Source organism: Ipomoea nil, unplaced genomic scaffold (assembly GCF_001879475.1).
Source record: "Ipomoea nil cultivar Tokyo-kokei standard unplaced genomic scaffold, Asagao_1.1 scaffold0666, whole genome shotgun sequence".
Classification (NCBI taxonomy): Eukaryota; Viridiplantae; Streptophyta; class Magnoliopsida; order Solanales; family Convolvulaceae; genus Ipomoea; species Ipomoea nil.
The window spans coordinates 1,108,321-1,123,723 of NW_017617094.1; the positions used below are offsets into that span (position 1 = coordinate 1,108,321).

General features: G+C 35.5%; 2 protein-coding genes across 5 annotated transcripts; one reads left to right on the plus strand and one right to left on the minus strand.

Annotated features, from left to right (window-relative positions):
- Nucleotides 1–747: 747 nt before the first annotated feature.
- On the plus strand, nt 748–5,428 carry LOC109174808 (eukaryotic translation initiation factor 4G-like). 3 transcript variants are annotated; one of them, XM_019324046.1, is made up of 4 exons: nt 748–922; nt 1,144–1,201; nt 2,357–2,819; nt 4,709–5,428. In XM_019324046.1, exons 2-4 carry the CDS (start codon nt 1,195–1,197, stop codon nt 5,265–5,267), a joined length of 1,029 nt encoding a protein of 342 aa, XP_019179591.1. In that variant the 5' UTR covers nt 748–922; nt 1,144–1,194; the 3' UTR covers nt 5,268–5,428. The 3 variants fall into 3 exon arrangements, with proteins under 3 accessions (XP_019179591.1, XP_019179592.1, XP_019179590.1); XM_019324047.1 differs by lacking the exon at nt 1,144–1,201; XM_019324045.1 differs by lacking the exons at nt 748–922; nt 1,144–1,201; nt 2,357–2,819 and adding exons at nt 2,845–3,177; nt 4,070–4,118 and having other exon boundaries at nt 4,240–5,428.
- A 938-nt stretch (nt 5,429–6,366) lies between these two features.
- On the minus strand, nt 6,367–10,175 carry LOC109174879. 2 transcript variants are annotated; one of them, XM_019324117.1, is made up of 3 exons: nt 8,762–10,175; nt 7,202–7,460; nt 6,367–7,038 (listed from the first exon to the last, which is right to left on the minus strand). In XM_019324117.1, exons 1-3 carry the CDS (start codon nt 9,898–9,900, stop codon nt 6,859–6,861), a joined length of 1,578 nt encoding a protein of 525 aa, XP_019179662.1. In that variant the 5' UTR covers nt 9,901–10,175; the 3' UTR covers nt 6,367–6,858. The 2 variants fall into 2 exon arrangements, with proteins under 2 accessions (XP_019179662.1, XP_019179663.1); XM_019324118.1 differs by having other exon boundaries at nt 6,843–7,034.
- Nucleotides 10,176–15,403: the final 5,228 nt, after the last annotated feature.

Here is a 15,403-nt window from a genome sequence, read left to right on the forward strand (position 1 = left end):
TTTTAATTTTGAAATAATATTTAGTTTAAAATTAGTGCATAAAATTTATAACAAGAAGTTGAAAGATTTTTTTTTTTTTTTTAAGTTCAACAAATAGTAAATTTGATAAAACGAGACAATGTTACTTTCTTTGTTTTCTTTTTTAATCTTTTACTTCCATCCAAATCTATATAAGAAAATGATAAATCCTTAACCCCGTTACATATCTTGAATTAATTAAAAAAAAAAAAAAGACAAAAAGAATATAAATTGTAATATTACTCTTCACTATTTTGTGAGTTTGATCGCATTTTTCAATTATTTAATTAAGAGCATTTAGTAACTAGAAAAGTTCAAACTTTCTTACAAATTTAAAATCTGAAAAAGTTATTTTCCATGTATTTTTTTGACTTAGAAAAATTTAGATCAATAATATGCATTCCATTGGCCGAATTTATTTTATACATTTTTTTATCATACCACGAAATGTCCTGAACAAGCCCTAATTGTATGAGACACTTTTAAGCCCGTATCACATTCAGATTAATTTCCGTTCAAATTGAAATTTTCATAAAAGAAGCGATTCAAACTCCTGACATCTCTTAAAAGAGGGGTGTGCACTACTACTCACCCAACCAAATTGGTTACACAAAGAATATTTTACTAGCCACTTTGATATCAACATGTATTGCTTAATGCCTAAGATTTCTCATTTGTCAAACTCTACCCTACAAAGTCCACACAAGTTAAGGTCTATGCTTAGCTTTTTACCTTTCCCAAACTCAACTCAGCTATATACTCACTTGGCTTAACACTATCAACTCATCGGCGATCACTCGTCGCCTCAAGATCGGATTTCAGACATAGTTGACTCGCCGGTTAACTCGGTCACACCTCCTGGCCTCCACAGGGATCGGACCTCTCTTCTGCTTCATCTTTTCCGGTAAATGAATTGAAGAAGATTCTACTTCACTTCACTTTGTATGTGTATGTTGATATAATATGTTTGTATACTGAGTTTTTGGGTGTCTAACTACTACTGAGTTTCAAAAAAAAAAAAAAAACTAATTCAAAGCTGAAACAAAAATGGAAATAATTAAATATGTATGCAACTTTCCTTATAGATCCTCTATTGCCTCTAATTCATCTCTTTCTGTAATATAGGTGCATAACATATTAACATACACCTTCAAGCTAAGAAGGCAAAAGCATAAAATGGCAGGTATATATATATGAAATACATTTACATTAACATGTTGATCGAGTCTGTACTCGGTATTTTAGCAGCTTTAGGATTCCAATCCTACCTTTACCAATACAGCCCGACTAAGATGAATTCTGGAATCTCTATAAATACGTCCCACTTGGTGACTCTACCTTTACCAATTCAGTTCTAACTAGGAAGAATTATGAAATATTTGTCCTTTCTGTACTTTGTGAGTTGTGACTCTACCTTTACCAATCCCGCCCTAACTAGGACGCATTCTGAAATCTCTATAAATACGATCCTTACTTGACTCTACCTTTACCAATCCAGCCTTTAACTAGGACGAATTTTGAAATCTCTATAAATACATCCTTATTGTACTTTGTGACTCTACCTTTACCAATCCAGCCCTAACTAGGATGAATTCTGTAATCTCTATAAATATGTCCCTTAATGTACTTTGTGACTCTACCTTTACCAATCCAGCCCTAACTAGGACGAATTCTGAAATTTCTATAAATATGTTCCTTACTGTGCTTTGTGACTCTACCTTTACCGATCCAGCCTTAACACTAGGACAAATTCCGGAATCTCTATAAATATGTCCTTTACTATACTTTGTGACTCTATCTTTACCAATCCAGCCCTAAGTAGGACGAATTCTGGAATCAGTTACTTTGTGGACATGATTGATTAATAATAAAAAACTTTGTAAATTATGGTCATGTTTGGTAAATGGTTGTTAGTTGATAGCGGATAGTTGTTAGCTGTTTGAGTTAATTAGAAGGTATAACTAGTTGATAATATTAGTTGATTGTAGAAATGTGATAACGTTAGCTGATTGTAGAAAGGTTTTTTGATAAATTAATTGTTAGCTGATAGCTGTTTGGTATAATTTCTTTTCTCAAAAAGTTGATTGAAAAAGTTGTTTTAAACTGTTTTTTGAATTTTAGCATTTTGAAGTTACAAAAGGCTAATTAACCAAACATTTATATTGATTTTTTAACAAGTCAAACAGCTAATAGTGGTTAAATAAGTCAAAATTGGGTGATAAGCTAACTATTTTACCAAACAGGGCCTAAATCTGTTCTATGCACAACATCATCACCAATTGTTTTTTTATTAATACAAGAGTTAATAAAGTAACTTTGTCTTGTTTATTCAATATAGCTAATGTTGAGCAGCAACTTGCTACAATGTTATTTTGGGGAGGTGAAATAACAAAGAATGGAGATATGGGGTGTGTGGATTATTCAGAACCACCAAAAACTATGTGTTTCTTGAGCCATAGCAGCAGCTATGATGAGCTCGAGACAAAAGTGCACACGGCTATGGACACCAATGCAGACAGAACCAGACTCGTTTTGTTTGGTAGGCACCCAATGATCATTCCTGGGGGGCAAACTGTGTTCGTTCCTATTCCCCTAACCAACGATGAATCATGGAAATGGTTTCTGCAAATGGCATCAGTGTCACAGCCTATACATGTGTATGCCACTGCTAAAAGGAGAACAGATGGGCAGGAAGTGCAACTTCTCAGTTGTGGGACTTATCCTAGGGATTATGGTAATGAGTATAGTTCAGAATGGCTTTCTGGTTTATGTTCACAGATATTCAACAAAGCTGTGATGGTTGAATATATTCTACTGATTGCATTATGCATATATAATATATATTTTATGTTATGTTATATATACATGTTACTCCCCACATTGATATCAGCATACATGTATTGCTTAATGCCTAAGATTTATCATTTGTCAAACTCCACTGTACAAAGTCCACACAAATTATTAAGTTGTATGCTTTTTACCTTTCCCAAACTCTACTTTGCTATATATAATATACTCACTTGGCTTACCACTATCAACTCATCGGCGATCACTCGTCGCCTCAAGATCGGATTTCATACAGAGTTGACTCGCCGGTTAACTCGGTCACACCTCATGGCCTCCACCGGATCGGACCTCTCTTCAGCTTCATCTTTTCTGGTAAATGAATTGTAATACATTTACATTACCATGAGTATTTTATCAGCTTTAGGATTTCTCTTTCTTTTCATAACATACCACAACCTCCTATATGAGAGAGCAACTTGGTGCCACTAGACCACAAGGTTCTTGCCTTCTTGGCACATTACATCCCTTTTATTTAGACATAAAAATACTTTATGGATTCCCAAAAACTTACTCATAACTTTTTGTTAAGGATATATGAGGCTCACATTTGTTATCTATGTTTTGTTATATTTTAGCTCCTGTTGAATAGGTGTGTGATAGGTTAGTTATTGTAACTTCCTACTATCTTTCCTCCTCTGTACACTATTTATAGCTGCCTGAGTTTGCAGTGGTTAATTCATTCAGTTCTATAAACTCTATACTTTTACTCCCACTTGTGTTCAAATTTGATTGGAGGAAGTAAAAAATGAATGGATCATGACCCCCTATTAAATTGAGCAACCAAAGCATGCCAAATCATTGGGAGTACATATAGAATTACTCATTTAGAAATATGATATTTAATAAATCTGGATTCATTATTTGTATGCATAAGTAAATGTGTTTTGATGCATGGTGTACATAGTTGTGTAGACCATGATCCACAATAAAATTTACCTTAATTTTGTGTTTTGGACTCAGTGGCCAGCATATAATATATAAAACATAGATGTATGCATTTAGTTGAGACTGAGACTGATTGAACGTCCTTTAATTTGAATTGGTATGTTATGAACTAGACCAGTTTATGAATTCGCCTGGTTTTTAGTTAAGATGGAGCACTGCTCGGCCTTCCATTAGAAGTTCCATAATTTTAAATTTGATTTGGTTTGGAAGATGCCCTACTAAATACTAAATACTAAATGATCTCCTTCTGTAATATAAGGTGCACAACATACTTGAAGCTAGAGGAAAGCAAAAGCATAAAATGGCAGGTATGAAATACATTTACACTAAAATGTTGTCATACTAAATACTAAATGATGACCAATTGTTTTTTGGTTTTATTCAAGAGTTTATATAGTAACCGTACCATGTCTTGTTTGTTCAATACAGATAATAATGTTGAGCTACTGTTATTTTGGGGAGGTGAAATAACAAAGAATGGAGATATGGGGTCTGTGGATTTTTCAAAACCACCAAAGGCTATGTGTTTCTTGAGCCGTAGCAGCAGCAGCTATGATGGGCTCGTGAGAATAGTGCACGCGGTCATGAATACCTATGCAAACAATACCAGACTCGTTTTGTTTGGTAGGTGCCCGATGATTAGTCCTGGGGGGCAAACCGTGCTCGTTCCTGTTCCACTAATCGATGACCAGTCATGGAAATGGTTTCTGCAAGTGACATCACGGTCACAGTCTATACATGTGTATGCCATAGCTGAAAGGAGAACAGATGATGGGCAATCGTGCGGTCAGGAAGCACCACTTCTCAGGGGGAAGACTTATCCTTGGGATAGTAATGGTGAAAGGGTTGTCACTTTTGTCGGTTTTTGTTCACAGATGTTCAACAAAGCTGTGATGGAGCCTGAGTTTTCTGAGATGTTTGCAGATATTTTTTATCGCCTTAGCAGCATGCTGCCCGAGTTTTATGTGAATAATGAGACATATTCCTTTAAAAGGTTACTTCTTAATCAGTGCCAGGAGGAATTTGAGAAGGGTAAAGCAGATAGAGAGTTTGCATCTGATCAGGAAAAGGTGATACATATGAGGAGGAGGAAGTGGGGAAACATTAAACTAATCGGGGAATTGTACAAGAAAAAGATGCTAACAGAAAGAATCATTCATGAGTGCATCAAAAAATTACTCGGGGGGCAGTATGAGTATGAGAATCCAGACGAGGAAGATGTTGAAACGCTTTGCCACCTGATGCAGACAGTTGGTGAGACCATAGACCACCCCAAAGCCAAGGAGCATATGGATTTGTATTTCGAGACGATATCAAAGTTGATAAATCACCCAACTTTGTCTTCTAGACTGAAGGAAATGTTGGTTCACTTGGTTGATTTGAGGGAAAATAAGTGGCAGAAGATGGGGAAAGTTGAAGGCTCCAAAATGTTCGAGGATTTTCACCCGACGTCCTAATGCATACCCTCTAGTATAGGGTGCCTTGGCTCGTGTCCTGCCACGAACATTGGGGGTTTATGCTATATATATTTTGTCATCATGCATATATCACCTCTGTTATCTGCAATATAATTCTGCATCAACTCCCTAAGCCTAATTAAATGTCTGCATTTTCTTCATTGTCTATATGCCATCACAAAATTCATGGAGGTGGTGACACTCTGACAAATGTCTATAATTAGATATGGTTTCTGTTGGACGTCCGGTCGGGTTGACCGAGTTTAGCCTCTGCTCGATTTGAGACATGACGTTGTGACTTACTATGGAATGATATGATTAAATGGTTAATGTTCACCTACTTATCACCAATTGATTTTAAATAGAATATGATAATACAGGATTGGTGATCCTCAGATCCACCATTTTCCTTGCCAGATAGGACTGGCTATCAATGTATTACAACACTATGTTTTGGTTTTGTGAATGTGTAACCATTTGAGTATTTATATGAACTTCTATAATATCAATCATATTTAATACAATCCTATATGTACATACATGACTGTACTAGAAACTATTGACAATAGTTTCCAATAAGGGTGTACAAAAAAATTGAACTGACCAGAAACTACTATTGATAATAGTTCTCAATAGGGGTGTGCAAAGAAATTGGACTTACCAAATACTAGTTAATTTTAACGGACTATTGGATTGCACTGCATTTGTTGACCATATAATGTATAAAGTTCATTTACATTGCTCTAAGTTATGCATTAATTTTAATGGACTATAAATACTAAGATATTATTTATTTGCTTTAACAATTTAGTCCGTTAGCATTAGTCAAATAAATAAAATAAATTTAGCCCTTTCACAAGAAAATTTCAATTATATTTAAGCAACCAACGACAGTCAATTTCGGTTATATCAGCTATGAGTTGCTCCATCAATTACAGTAAGTTATGAAGCTCGAGGTGAAAACTTCAGTTATTTTAGTTACAAAAAATCGACGAAAACCAACTGATGCTTACCCCTAGTTTCCAATAGTACTCGGTACAATCATATATCAACATTGTAAAAGTTTCTTGTATTGGTTGTAAGGCCAAAGTTCTGCTTCCCCACAATGTAATGCAACATAGCGTATATAATAATATCTGAGTGTTAGAACAACCCATATTCATTTCATTACAACAAGCCATACAAGTTAATAATATACAAACCTTCCCTATGTTATACATACTATTGAAACCCTAAACTTTGCCATTTCCCTATGGCAAAAACATGAAAATACACTAAATTACTTACATCTTCTTCAGCTGTTGTTGCTCAACAGCTCGAAGTCCTACGCTAAAGCTCAAGCACTTGAGTGCTTTTTCTCTGCTCAAAGAGCCCGAGCCACGGTATATACATATATTTTAGTAGTGCCCCGTAAATGGGAAGAGGAATCTAAGCTTGCTCCTCGATCAGCAAATGCTTGATGTGGTTCCAAGCAGATACCTCGTATTCACTTTCTAATAGGTAGAACCAAGAAATTACCTCAGAAATGACGATCAAAGGAAATTATGTGAAAAACGTTGTGTCGTTCACTCGTTCAGCCAGCTTTGTAGGTTCAGACGATGGGTACTGGCACGTTGAAATGGTTATTGTCGTGATGCATCTGGTTTTGGACTGCCTTCACAGCTGTTACTCTGGCCGCTGTTGCCGCTTTATTAGCGGTCGCCACCGCCCTTTTTACCCGCTCGTCTACCTTAACCACGTCGTTAGCTTTCTCAGCAGCTCGAATCGCTTCCTAAGAGAAAGAAATGCAGTTCACAAACTTCAAATTAAGAAAACATCAGAGGCACAGGAACCCTATAAAAATCATATCTTTCTTGGTTTTTTGGTCAAGAAAAAGTGCACGATAAAAATATCAATCTATAACAATTGCACTAGTTCACTGAAGGTTCAATTACCTGAACGGCATTCAACACTTTGGAATGATCATCTGTCGCAGAAGATCCAGTACGGGTCCCAGGAGCACTCGAAACATTAAGAATCCCGTTTTGCCAGTGACCAGACTGACTTTCCCCGTTTCTGAAAGTATATGTGCCAAAACCTTGCCTTCGTCCCTCGTGCCAGGCTCCCTCGTACCGATGTCCATTTCCAAACCTGTAGACCCCAAAACCGTGCATCTTGTCTGCAAAATATTCTCCGGCATATGTATCTCCGTTCCTGAACAACATAGAATGCTAAAAGCTGAGATATCAGAATTCTTTATTAAAAAAAACATGTACTATAGAAGACGATGGTTTATGGTGAGATCACACCAAAATATACGAGACGTAAATTAAGAAAAGCAAAATTTTAAAGCTTTTCCAATCGACAATTAGGAATAGACAATGCATATTTACAGTGGGGAAGACACTAGATTAGAACTTTAACACCTTTAATGTTAAACCTAAATTCCACATTTGAACTTGAGATCTCCAGATCTGAACTACATTTCGCTAGATCTAAACTAGAAATTGATATGGGGCCATGGTTATGAGAAAGTTGGGCGAGGAAGAGGTAGCATCATGGCAAAGAAAGAGAAAGTGGCGATGGTGCATGGCAATGGCAGAGAAATGAAGAGGTTGAGAATGCCGGCTAGGGAAATTGGAAAATTTTTTTCTCCCATTTACGAATTACGATTCCTTGTCATAAAACCCTTGTATTAGTCGGTAATGGAAAGAATCACTCCAAGGGAATTTGGATCCGATTCCTTCACCTTAAGAAGAGAAAACAAACATCTCTATTAATCCCATTCTCCCGGGAATAGGTCCATTAGGTTAATAGTTTATTCCTGTATAAATAGTAGATATTTGTACAGTTCTTTACAGAGAATACAATGAATCCTTTTATTCTTCCACATCATCGAACACCCTCCTTCAAAAGTAGTGAAACAAATGCCCACCAAGAGTTTAAAATAGCAAATTGTCATAATCTCCTTGAAAAATCATATTAGGAAGCGAGAATTTAAGCTAGCACCTAAGGTTAAGTAACAAAAAATTAACGTGAGGTTCCCATTTGCACGTCATCTTACATAAAAAAACATGTTTGGCCTTAATTTGGAGCAACAACGGGCTTCCTACTAAGTTGCCCAAATTATGTAAATAATTGACAATTACGAAGTACACACTATCTTTATCACCTAATGAAGACAGTGATTTATTCCTCATAGGCCTTTCTAGCTTTCAATTGTTAGCTATAGACAACTAGTATGCAGCAAACCGAAGAACCTCTCAGCAAGACAACCAAATTTGAGGAAGACTAATAAAGCATGTTTTGGCATTGTGCTAAAAATTATAATATTGGAGCTCGTTATGCAATACTACTCCATGGTTAAAAAGCAACCTAGCATTTTAAAAGATTGTTCTAGATATAAGCAGGCAATGCATATATAGCACACCGGGACATAATCAATTCGACACTGAAATAAACTCGAAAGGTGAAATTCCATAAAATTAAACAAACCATAAGCCCCCACGGGTTACCTGAACTGGTAACAGCCAAGACCATGCTTGACACCCCACTTGAATTCCCCGACATAACTGCTTCCATCCTCGCAAGTATGAACTCCACATCCTTGGCACTGCCCGTTAAGCCACTCCCCAGCATACACATCCCCTGTGTAAGACCTATACAACCCAACTCCATGTCTCAAACCCTGTCTGTATTGCCCCCGATATCGACTCCCTTTCGCCCATGTTTCAACACCATACCCATCATACTTCCCATCCACCCAATCCCCTTCATACCTGCCAGTCAAATGATAGTAATAAACCCCACTCCCAGAACACTTCCCCTTGTGGAATTCACCCTCATACACATCCCCATTGCTATACACCTGCACCCAACAACCCGAACTCGGCTTCTTTTCGAATCTAGGCTTTGACCCTATTGACCAAACAACTGGATGATGAGGCTGTGATGCAGTGGGCAATGAACAGAGCCTAATTCTTGCCAAAAACAGGCGGATTGAAGGGAGAAAAGGGACAGCTAGGCTGAATGCAATCACAACAAGAAAAATAGACACAACACAAACAAAGTAAATAACAAAAGAGCGAAAATAAGTTGTGGTGAGCAGATAAAAAGTAGGCAAAGATAGCAGTATAAAAAGCTTCATATGGACTCTAAGCCATGAGGCTTGGCAAGAGTGATGGAGAAGCCTGAGGGTGATTCTCTTGGTAGCTAAAAGCACTGGGAGTGAGCAAGAACAAAGGAAAGATGGGGGGTTGTTGGAAGGTGGCCCAGACTTCAAGACCGCCGTGGGTCTGAAAGGGCTATGGTGTTGGTGGTGGTGGTGGAGAGAGGAGAGTGTTGGAGAGTGAGAAAGACTCAAGCTTTGAGCCATTACAGGCCTTTTGTGAGGCGTGGAGACAAGGGTTTGAGTGGGAGATTGAATTGGGGGACAAAAAGGCTCATTCTTGAAGTGAATTTGATGATGATGATGGGTTCCAGAATCTGAACAAGATGGAATCTCGATTTCAAGATCGGGTCTGGGACGAGTTAACCCAGTTGTGTCAAGAATCTGGGACGATATTGATGGTGGCCGTGGGTGGCGAGGGGTGATGGCTGGTGAAATGTCAGGAATGCCCTTCGTGATCACAACTTCAACTTTCTTCTGAATCATTTACAAAGAAAAACAATGGAACCCTCTCCCCTCACAGAAATACAGAATTGCCAATCCGAAAATCAAATCTTCAAATTCGATTTTTTTCTTCTTCTTCCTCTTTATATCAAAATTTGTTTTTTTTTTTTTTTTTTTGGGTTTGAAATTTTCTATGGGCTTCTGAAGGTGGGGCAGTTTTCAGAGTAGATGTTGATGACGTTCCATGGCGACTGGTTTCTCTTTTCTTCTCCTCTGGTCTTCTCTCTCTCCTCTTTCTCTCTCTCTCTCTCTCTCTCTCTCTCTCTCTCTCTCTCTCTCTCTCTCTCTCTCAGGGACAGAAAACCATGGCGGGGGTTAGGGCAACTGAATTTAAGATTGAAATTGGATCATTTTTCTTTACAGACCCCACCAATGGCTATAATTACAAACAGGTCCTCCAAGTTCCATTATTCTTTACTCCCTACCCCTTCATATTTGAGTTTCTATGGTTCGAACTTTTCACGGACAGCATTTTGAAACACCTTTTTAAAGTGCTTATTCACTATGTTTGATAACATAATTAACTTATTAATCAATTTTGATTAGATTGATCAGTATTAGTTATTTGATTTGGTTAAATAATCAATATAAGTGTTTAATTAATTAACTTTTTGTAACAGCTTATTGCTTCAAAATGTTAAAATTCAAAAAGTTACTCAAAGTAATTCTTTTGATAAGCTTTTTGATAAAGTCGTTTTGCATGTAATCAGCTATCAACTAACAGTTAATTTACCAAACATCTTTCTAAAATCAACTAATGTTATCAACTAATCAAACCCACTAACTCAATCAGCTAACAACTATTTACCAAACACTCTCATTATTTTATCTGTAAGGTTCGAATATGTGAGGAATTTTTTTTTTTCTTCACTTATATTACACTCATTTTATATAACACATTTTTAATTGTCCGAGTTTATTTTCGTATCTACTATCTACTATACTAATAAGAGCCCAAGAGAGTTAGACCTATAATGGGTAGAAAAAATGGCGGTCACAGATTTTAATCAAATGAATGGCTCAGATTGATTAAAATATTGATAAGATTTAAATTTTACACTAAAATTTCCTAAAATACCCACACACCGTTACTAATTCCGTTAAAATTTTAAGAATTGCTGTTAGTTCACCGTTAACTTACTCATTGATTTCAATAAATAAAAAAATGTCTTAGGTTCGAACCACATCCCAATCAAAGTTGGCATAATTAGTACTCTATTTTACTCTTATTAAATTATATATAAATAATAATTTAGTAGCTACAACAAAAAATTAGTTATATGTCCATAATGCCTTTATTCAAAAAAAATTATTCATTATCAATAAATTAAATAAGAGAAATAATTGTATTAGTTATATTGTCTTTATTTTTCTACAATATAAAAATTCTTTATATTCAAATTTATTAATTGATTATATTCGCTACATTGTCCTTACAATGTCTTAATTCAGTAAAAAAAAAAATTTATTCATTATCAATTAATTAATTAAAAGAAATATTTTCATTAGTTATATTGTCTTTATTTTTCTCAAATGTAAAAATTTTTACATTCAAATTCATCAATTGATTATATTCACTACATTGTCTATTATCTTTTTTGTGCACTATTTTTCTAATTAAATATCAAAGTTATAATACAAAATAATGCTATATATTTATTTACCAAGTATTTTATTAATACCATGAAAAAAAAAATATAATTAATAAAGCCAACCATATTAACTACTTGAGAGATTTTGTGACAAAGAGAGTATTCAAATCACACAACAAATTGAAGTGAGAACTACCTTGCAATGTCCTTGTTTGACAATCAGCAGTTAGCGGATTATATTAGCGGATTTGACCAACGAATTTATTTAATTATTAACATTGGGTAGAAAAAATGACCGCCAAATTATTAAATCAAATGAATGATTCAAATTGTTCAGGTTTTAATTTTTTTAAAAGTTTTTCTAATTTATCCTTAATTATATGATTATCCATTTAACTTTTCCGTTAAATACCGTTAATTCACCGTTAGTCTAATTCTAATATTAACGTCTAATATAGAATTATAATTACACCATTAATCTAATTCTAATATTAAAGTCTTAATAGAACTTAACCACAAATCCTAATGTCGAAATCTCCTCAAACAATATTAGTATATATTTAATATTTTATGCCCTAATTTTTATTTGTTCTCCCTTATGTCCCGCATTTGGTTTCAACCATACCTATACAATTATTTTATTGACAATTATAATCAATCTTGACTATATTATCTTGCATTTGTAAACTTAGAATTACCTATTTAACCCGCACGGGCTTAGCTCAATGGTTTAGTGGGCAGTATTTGGGAGAAGAGACCAAGGTTTGAACCTCGGCGGCGGCAATGCGGGAATTATGTTCAAAGTGGGCAGATTCCTTGTTCGCACCGGCATTTGGTCCTGTCTGCTGAACCATTGAGTCACCGTGATTTACAATTTCCCACAATGCTTTGTCGGGTTAGAGTGTGGGGGGGCCCTTGGGGTTGGGGACTCAACCTTTGGGAGAAGGATTACCTATTTAAATACGCAAATTCAACCTTCAATTATCTATGCATGAACAATTTCAATATAATCTTGCCTTAATATACTTTAAAGTACTTATTTAAAAAAAAAAAACATTGTGCATTATCCCAATCGCGCAATGCGCGTAAAAAACTAGTAATTTATTATAATAGTAAACTAATTATGTAAAAGAGAAAGTCTTGACTTTGAAAGTATGAAATATAGTGTGATGATATGATGGACTTTAATGAAACCATAATTGAACTCAAAATGAGAATGAATCATTGTAAGTAATGTGTTATTTGTACTATATTTTTGTATAGAGTATTATATTTTAAATAAGAGTTCACTAGCTCAACTCTTTTGATCCATTGATTTTAGTAGTATATTCATTTTTAGTTTTTATTTTTGATTTTTTAAAAATTTTAATTCGAAACATTAATAAATATTTTATTACCTAATTTCAAATTTAACCTTACGACTATTGTGATATTCGGATTTAGTTTATAACATTTAATTTGACCATATTTAGTCCAATGGCTTTACTAAAATTGCCACATTTGGTCATCTATTACTATTTTATTAAATTTACGTTAATTTTAATCTTATTCTCCTTTTTTTTTTTAAGAAAAAGTTTAACAAGTTGTTTTTCTAAAATAAAAATAATTTGATAATTTTTTTTCTTCTATAAAACTAGTTGTTTTTTATGGAGTATCATTTATTATGTTATTTATTTATGAGATTAACAATGTCAGTAAAATCGTGAGACTAAATGTAATTAAATTAGAAGTTAAATGACAAATATGATAATGATGTAATGATCGCAAGACTAAAATATCTAAATTACATTTATGGCCCGACTGGTTCACGGAATAGGCCGGGAATGGCATAGCATTCCCAGTAATAGGCCTATTCTTTTGTTTTGTAACCATTTATACGCAAATTATGCCCTGGAAACGTCTTCACCGTGAATGGTGAACACAAGTCTAAACGACGTCGTTTTTACGCAAAAAAAAATAATAATAATAATTCGCGGATGTGGAGTTAACGGCGCGCGTTTGATCAAATTATGAATTTTATGTTATGAGATTATGAATATAATGTAAATTCATAATCTCATAAGAGAAAATCATAATCGCATAAAAGTAAAATATTTATTAAATTATGAATTTTCTGTTATGAGATTATGAATGTAATGTAGATTCATAATCTTATAACAGAAAATTCATAATTTCATAACAGAAAATTCATAATTTCATAACAGAAAATTCATAATCTCATAACAGAAAATTCATAATCTTATAACAGAAAATTCATAATCTCATGGTTCCAAAGTGAATGTGTAGGCATGGTTCCAAAGTGAATGTGCAGGCATGGATTCATAATTTATGAATGTCCGTGATTTCGGACGGGAATGTGTAGGCATGGTTCCAAAGTGAATGTGCAGGCATGAATTCATAATTTATGAATATCCGAAATCATTGCTCACCTCAAATTAAAGTGACACCGCGAAATGTGAAAATGAAGAAGAAAAGTCACGTAATTAATTAAGAAAAAAAAAAGATAACGGTGTACTAACACCGTTGGAACCGTGTTCACCATGAATGGTGAACACGGTTCCATGGCATAACGATTGCCATTTCTATTACCAGGAATAATATTCCTGGTAATAGCCTATTACCTCAAATAAAGTAATAGCTATTACTAGCCCCCCCCCCCCCCCCCCCCCCCCCGGTATTAGCCTATTACTGAACGTTCAGGAATAGATTTTAGAATCAATTTTTTTTTTTACCCCTTTCTTTAACCTAATTTTTTTATCATATATATATATATATATATATATATATATATATATATATATATATATATATATATATATATATATATATATATATATATATATATATATATATATATTTATATATATATTTATCCTATTTCACCACCGTCGTCGCCACCACCACCATCACCGCCGCCGCCGCCGCCGCCACCACCACCACCACCATCGCCGTCGCCGCTACCACCACCACTACCATCGCCACAACCGTCGCCGCCCCCACCACCACTGCCGCCACCACCACTGCCACCGCCACCACCACCACTACCACCCCAGCACCACCACCGCCACCACCACCACCACCACCGCCACCACCGCCACCACCGCCGCAGTCGCCGCCACCACCACCACTGCCACAACTGTCACTGTCTCCACCACCACCGTCGCTCCCACCACTGCCACCGCCACCACCACCACTGCCACAACTGTCACTGTCTCCACCACCACCGTCGCTCCCACCACTGCCACCGCCACCACCACCACTACCACCCCAGCACCACCACTACCACCGTCACCGCCACCACCATCGCCACCGCCACCACCACCGCCGCCACCCCAGCACCACCACTACCACCGCCGCCGCCACCACCACCACCACTACCATCGCCACCATCACATATTTTTATAAGGGTATTTATGTCTTTTAAAACATATTTCATTTCTATTCCTTAAATCAACCAAACACTGTAATATAATTCCTAAAGGCTATTCCTTCCGCGAACCAAACAATAGAATACAATTCATATTCTATTCCTTATGGAATAGCATTTCTATTACCTTAAAATTCATTTCGTGAACCAAACGTGCTGTTAATACATTAGAGTGAAGGTTTAACGAAGTGATGATATGGTGCGTATTTTATTTAAATTAAAAGTGGAATATTTTAAACTTGTAAAGTACATAAAAAAAAAAATTAAGGGTGTGATTGGTTCGCACATGGGAATCGGAATTGGAATGAGAATCAAATACTTAGTAATGGTAATGGGTTTTGGTGAAAGTATTTTGCATGTTTGATAGTAGGGTGTAATTGAAATAATTTTCAATATTGATGTTTGGTTGTGTATGACTCTATAATGAGAATAAATGTTTTAAAAATAAAAAATAAAAAAACAAGGT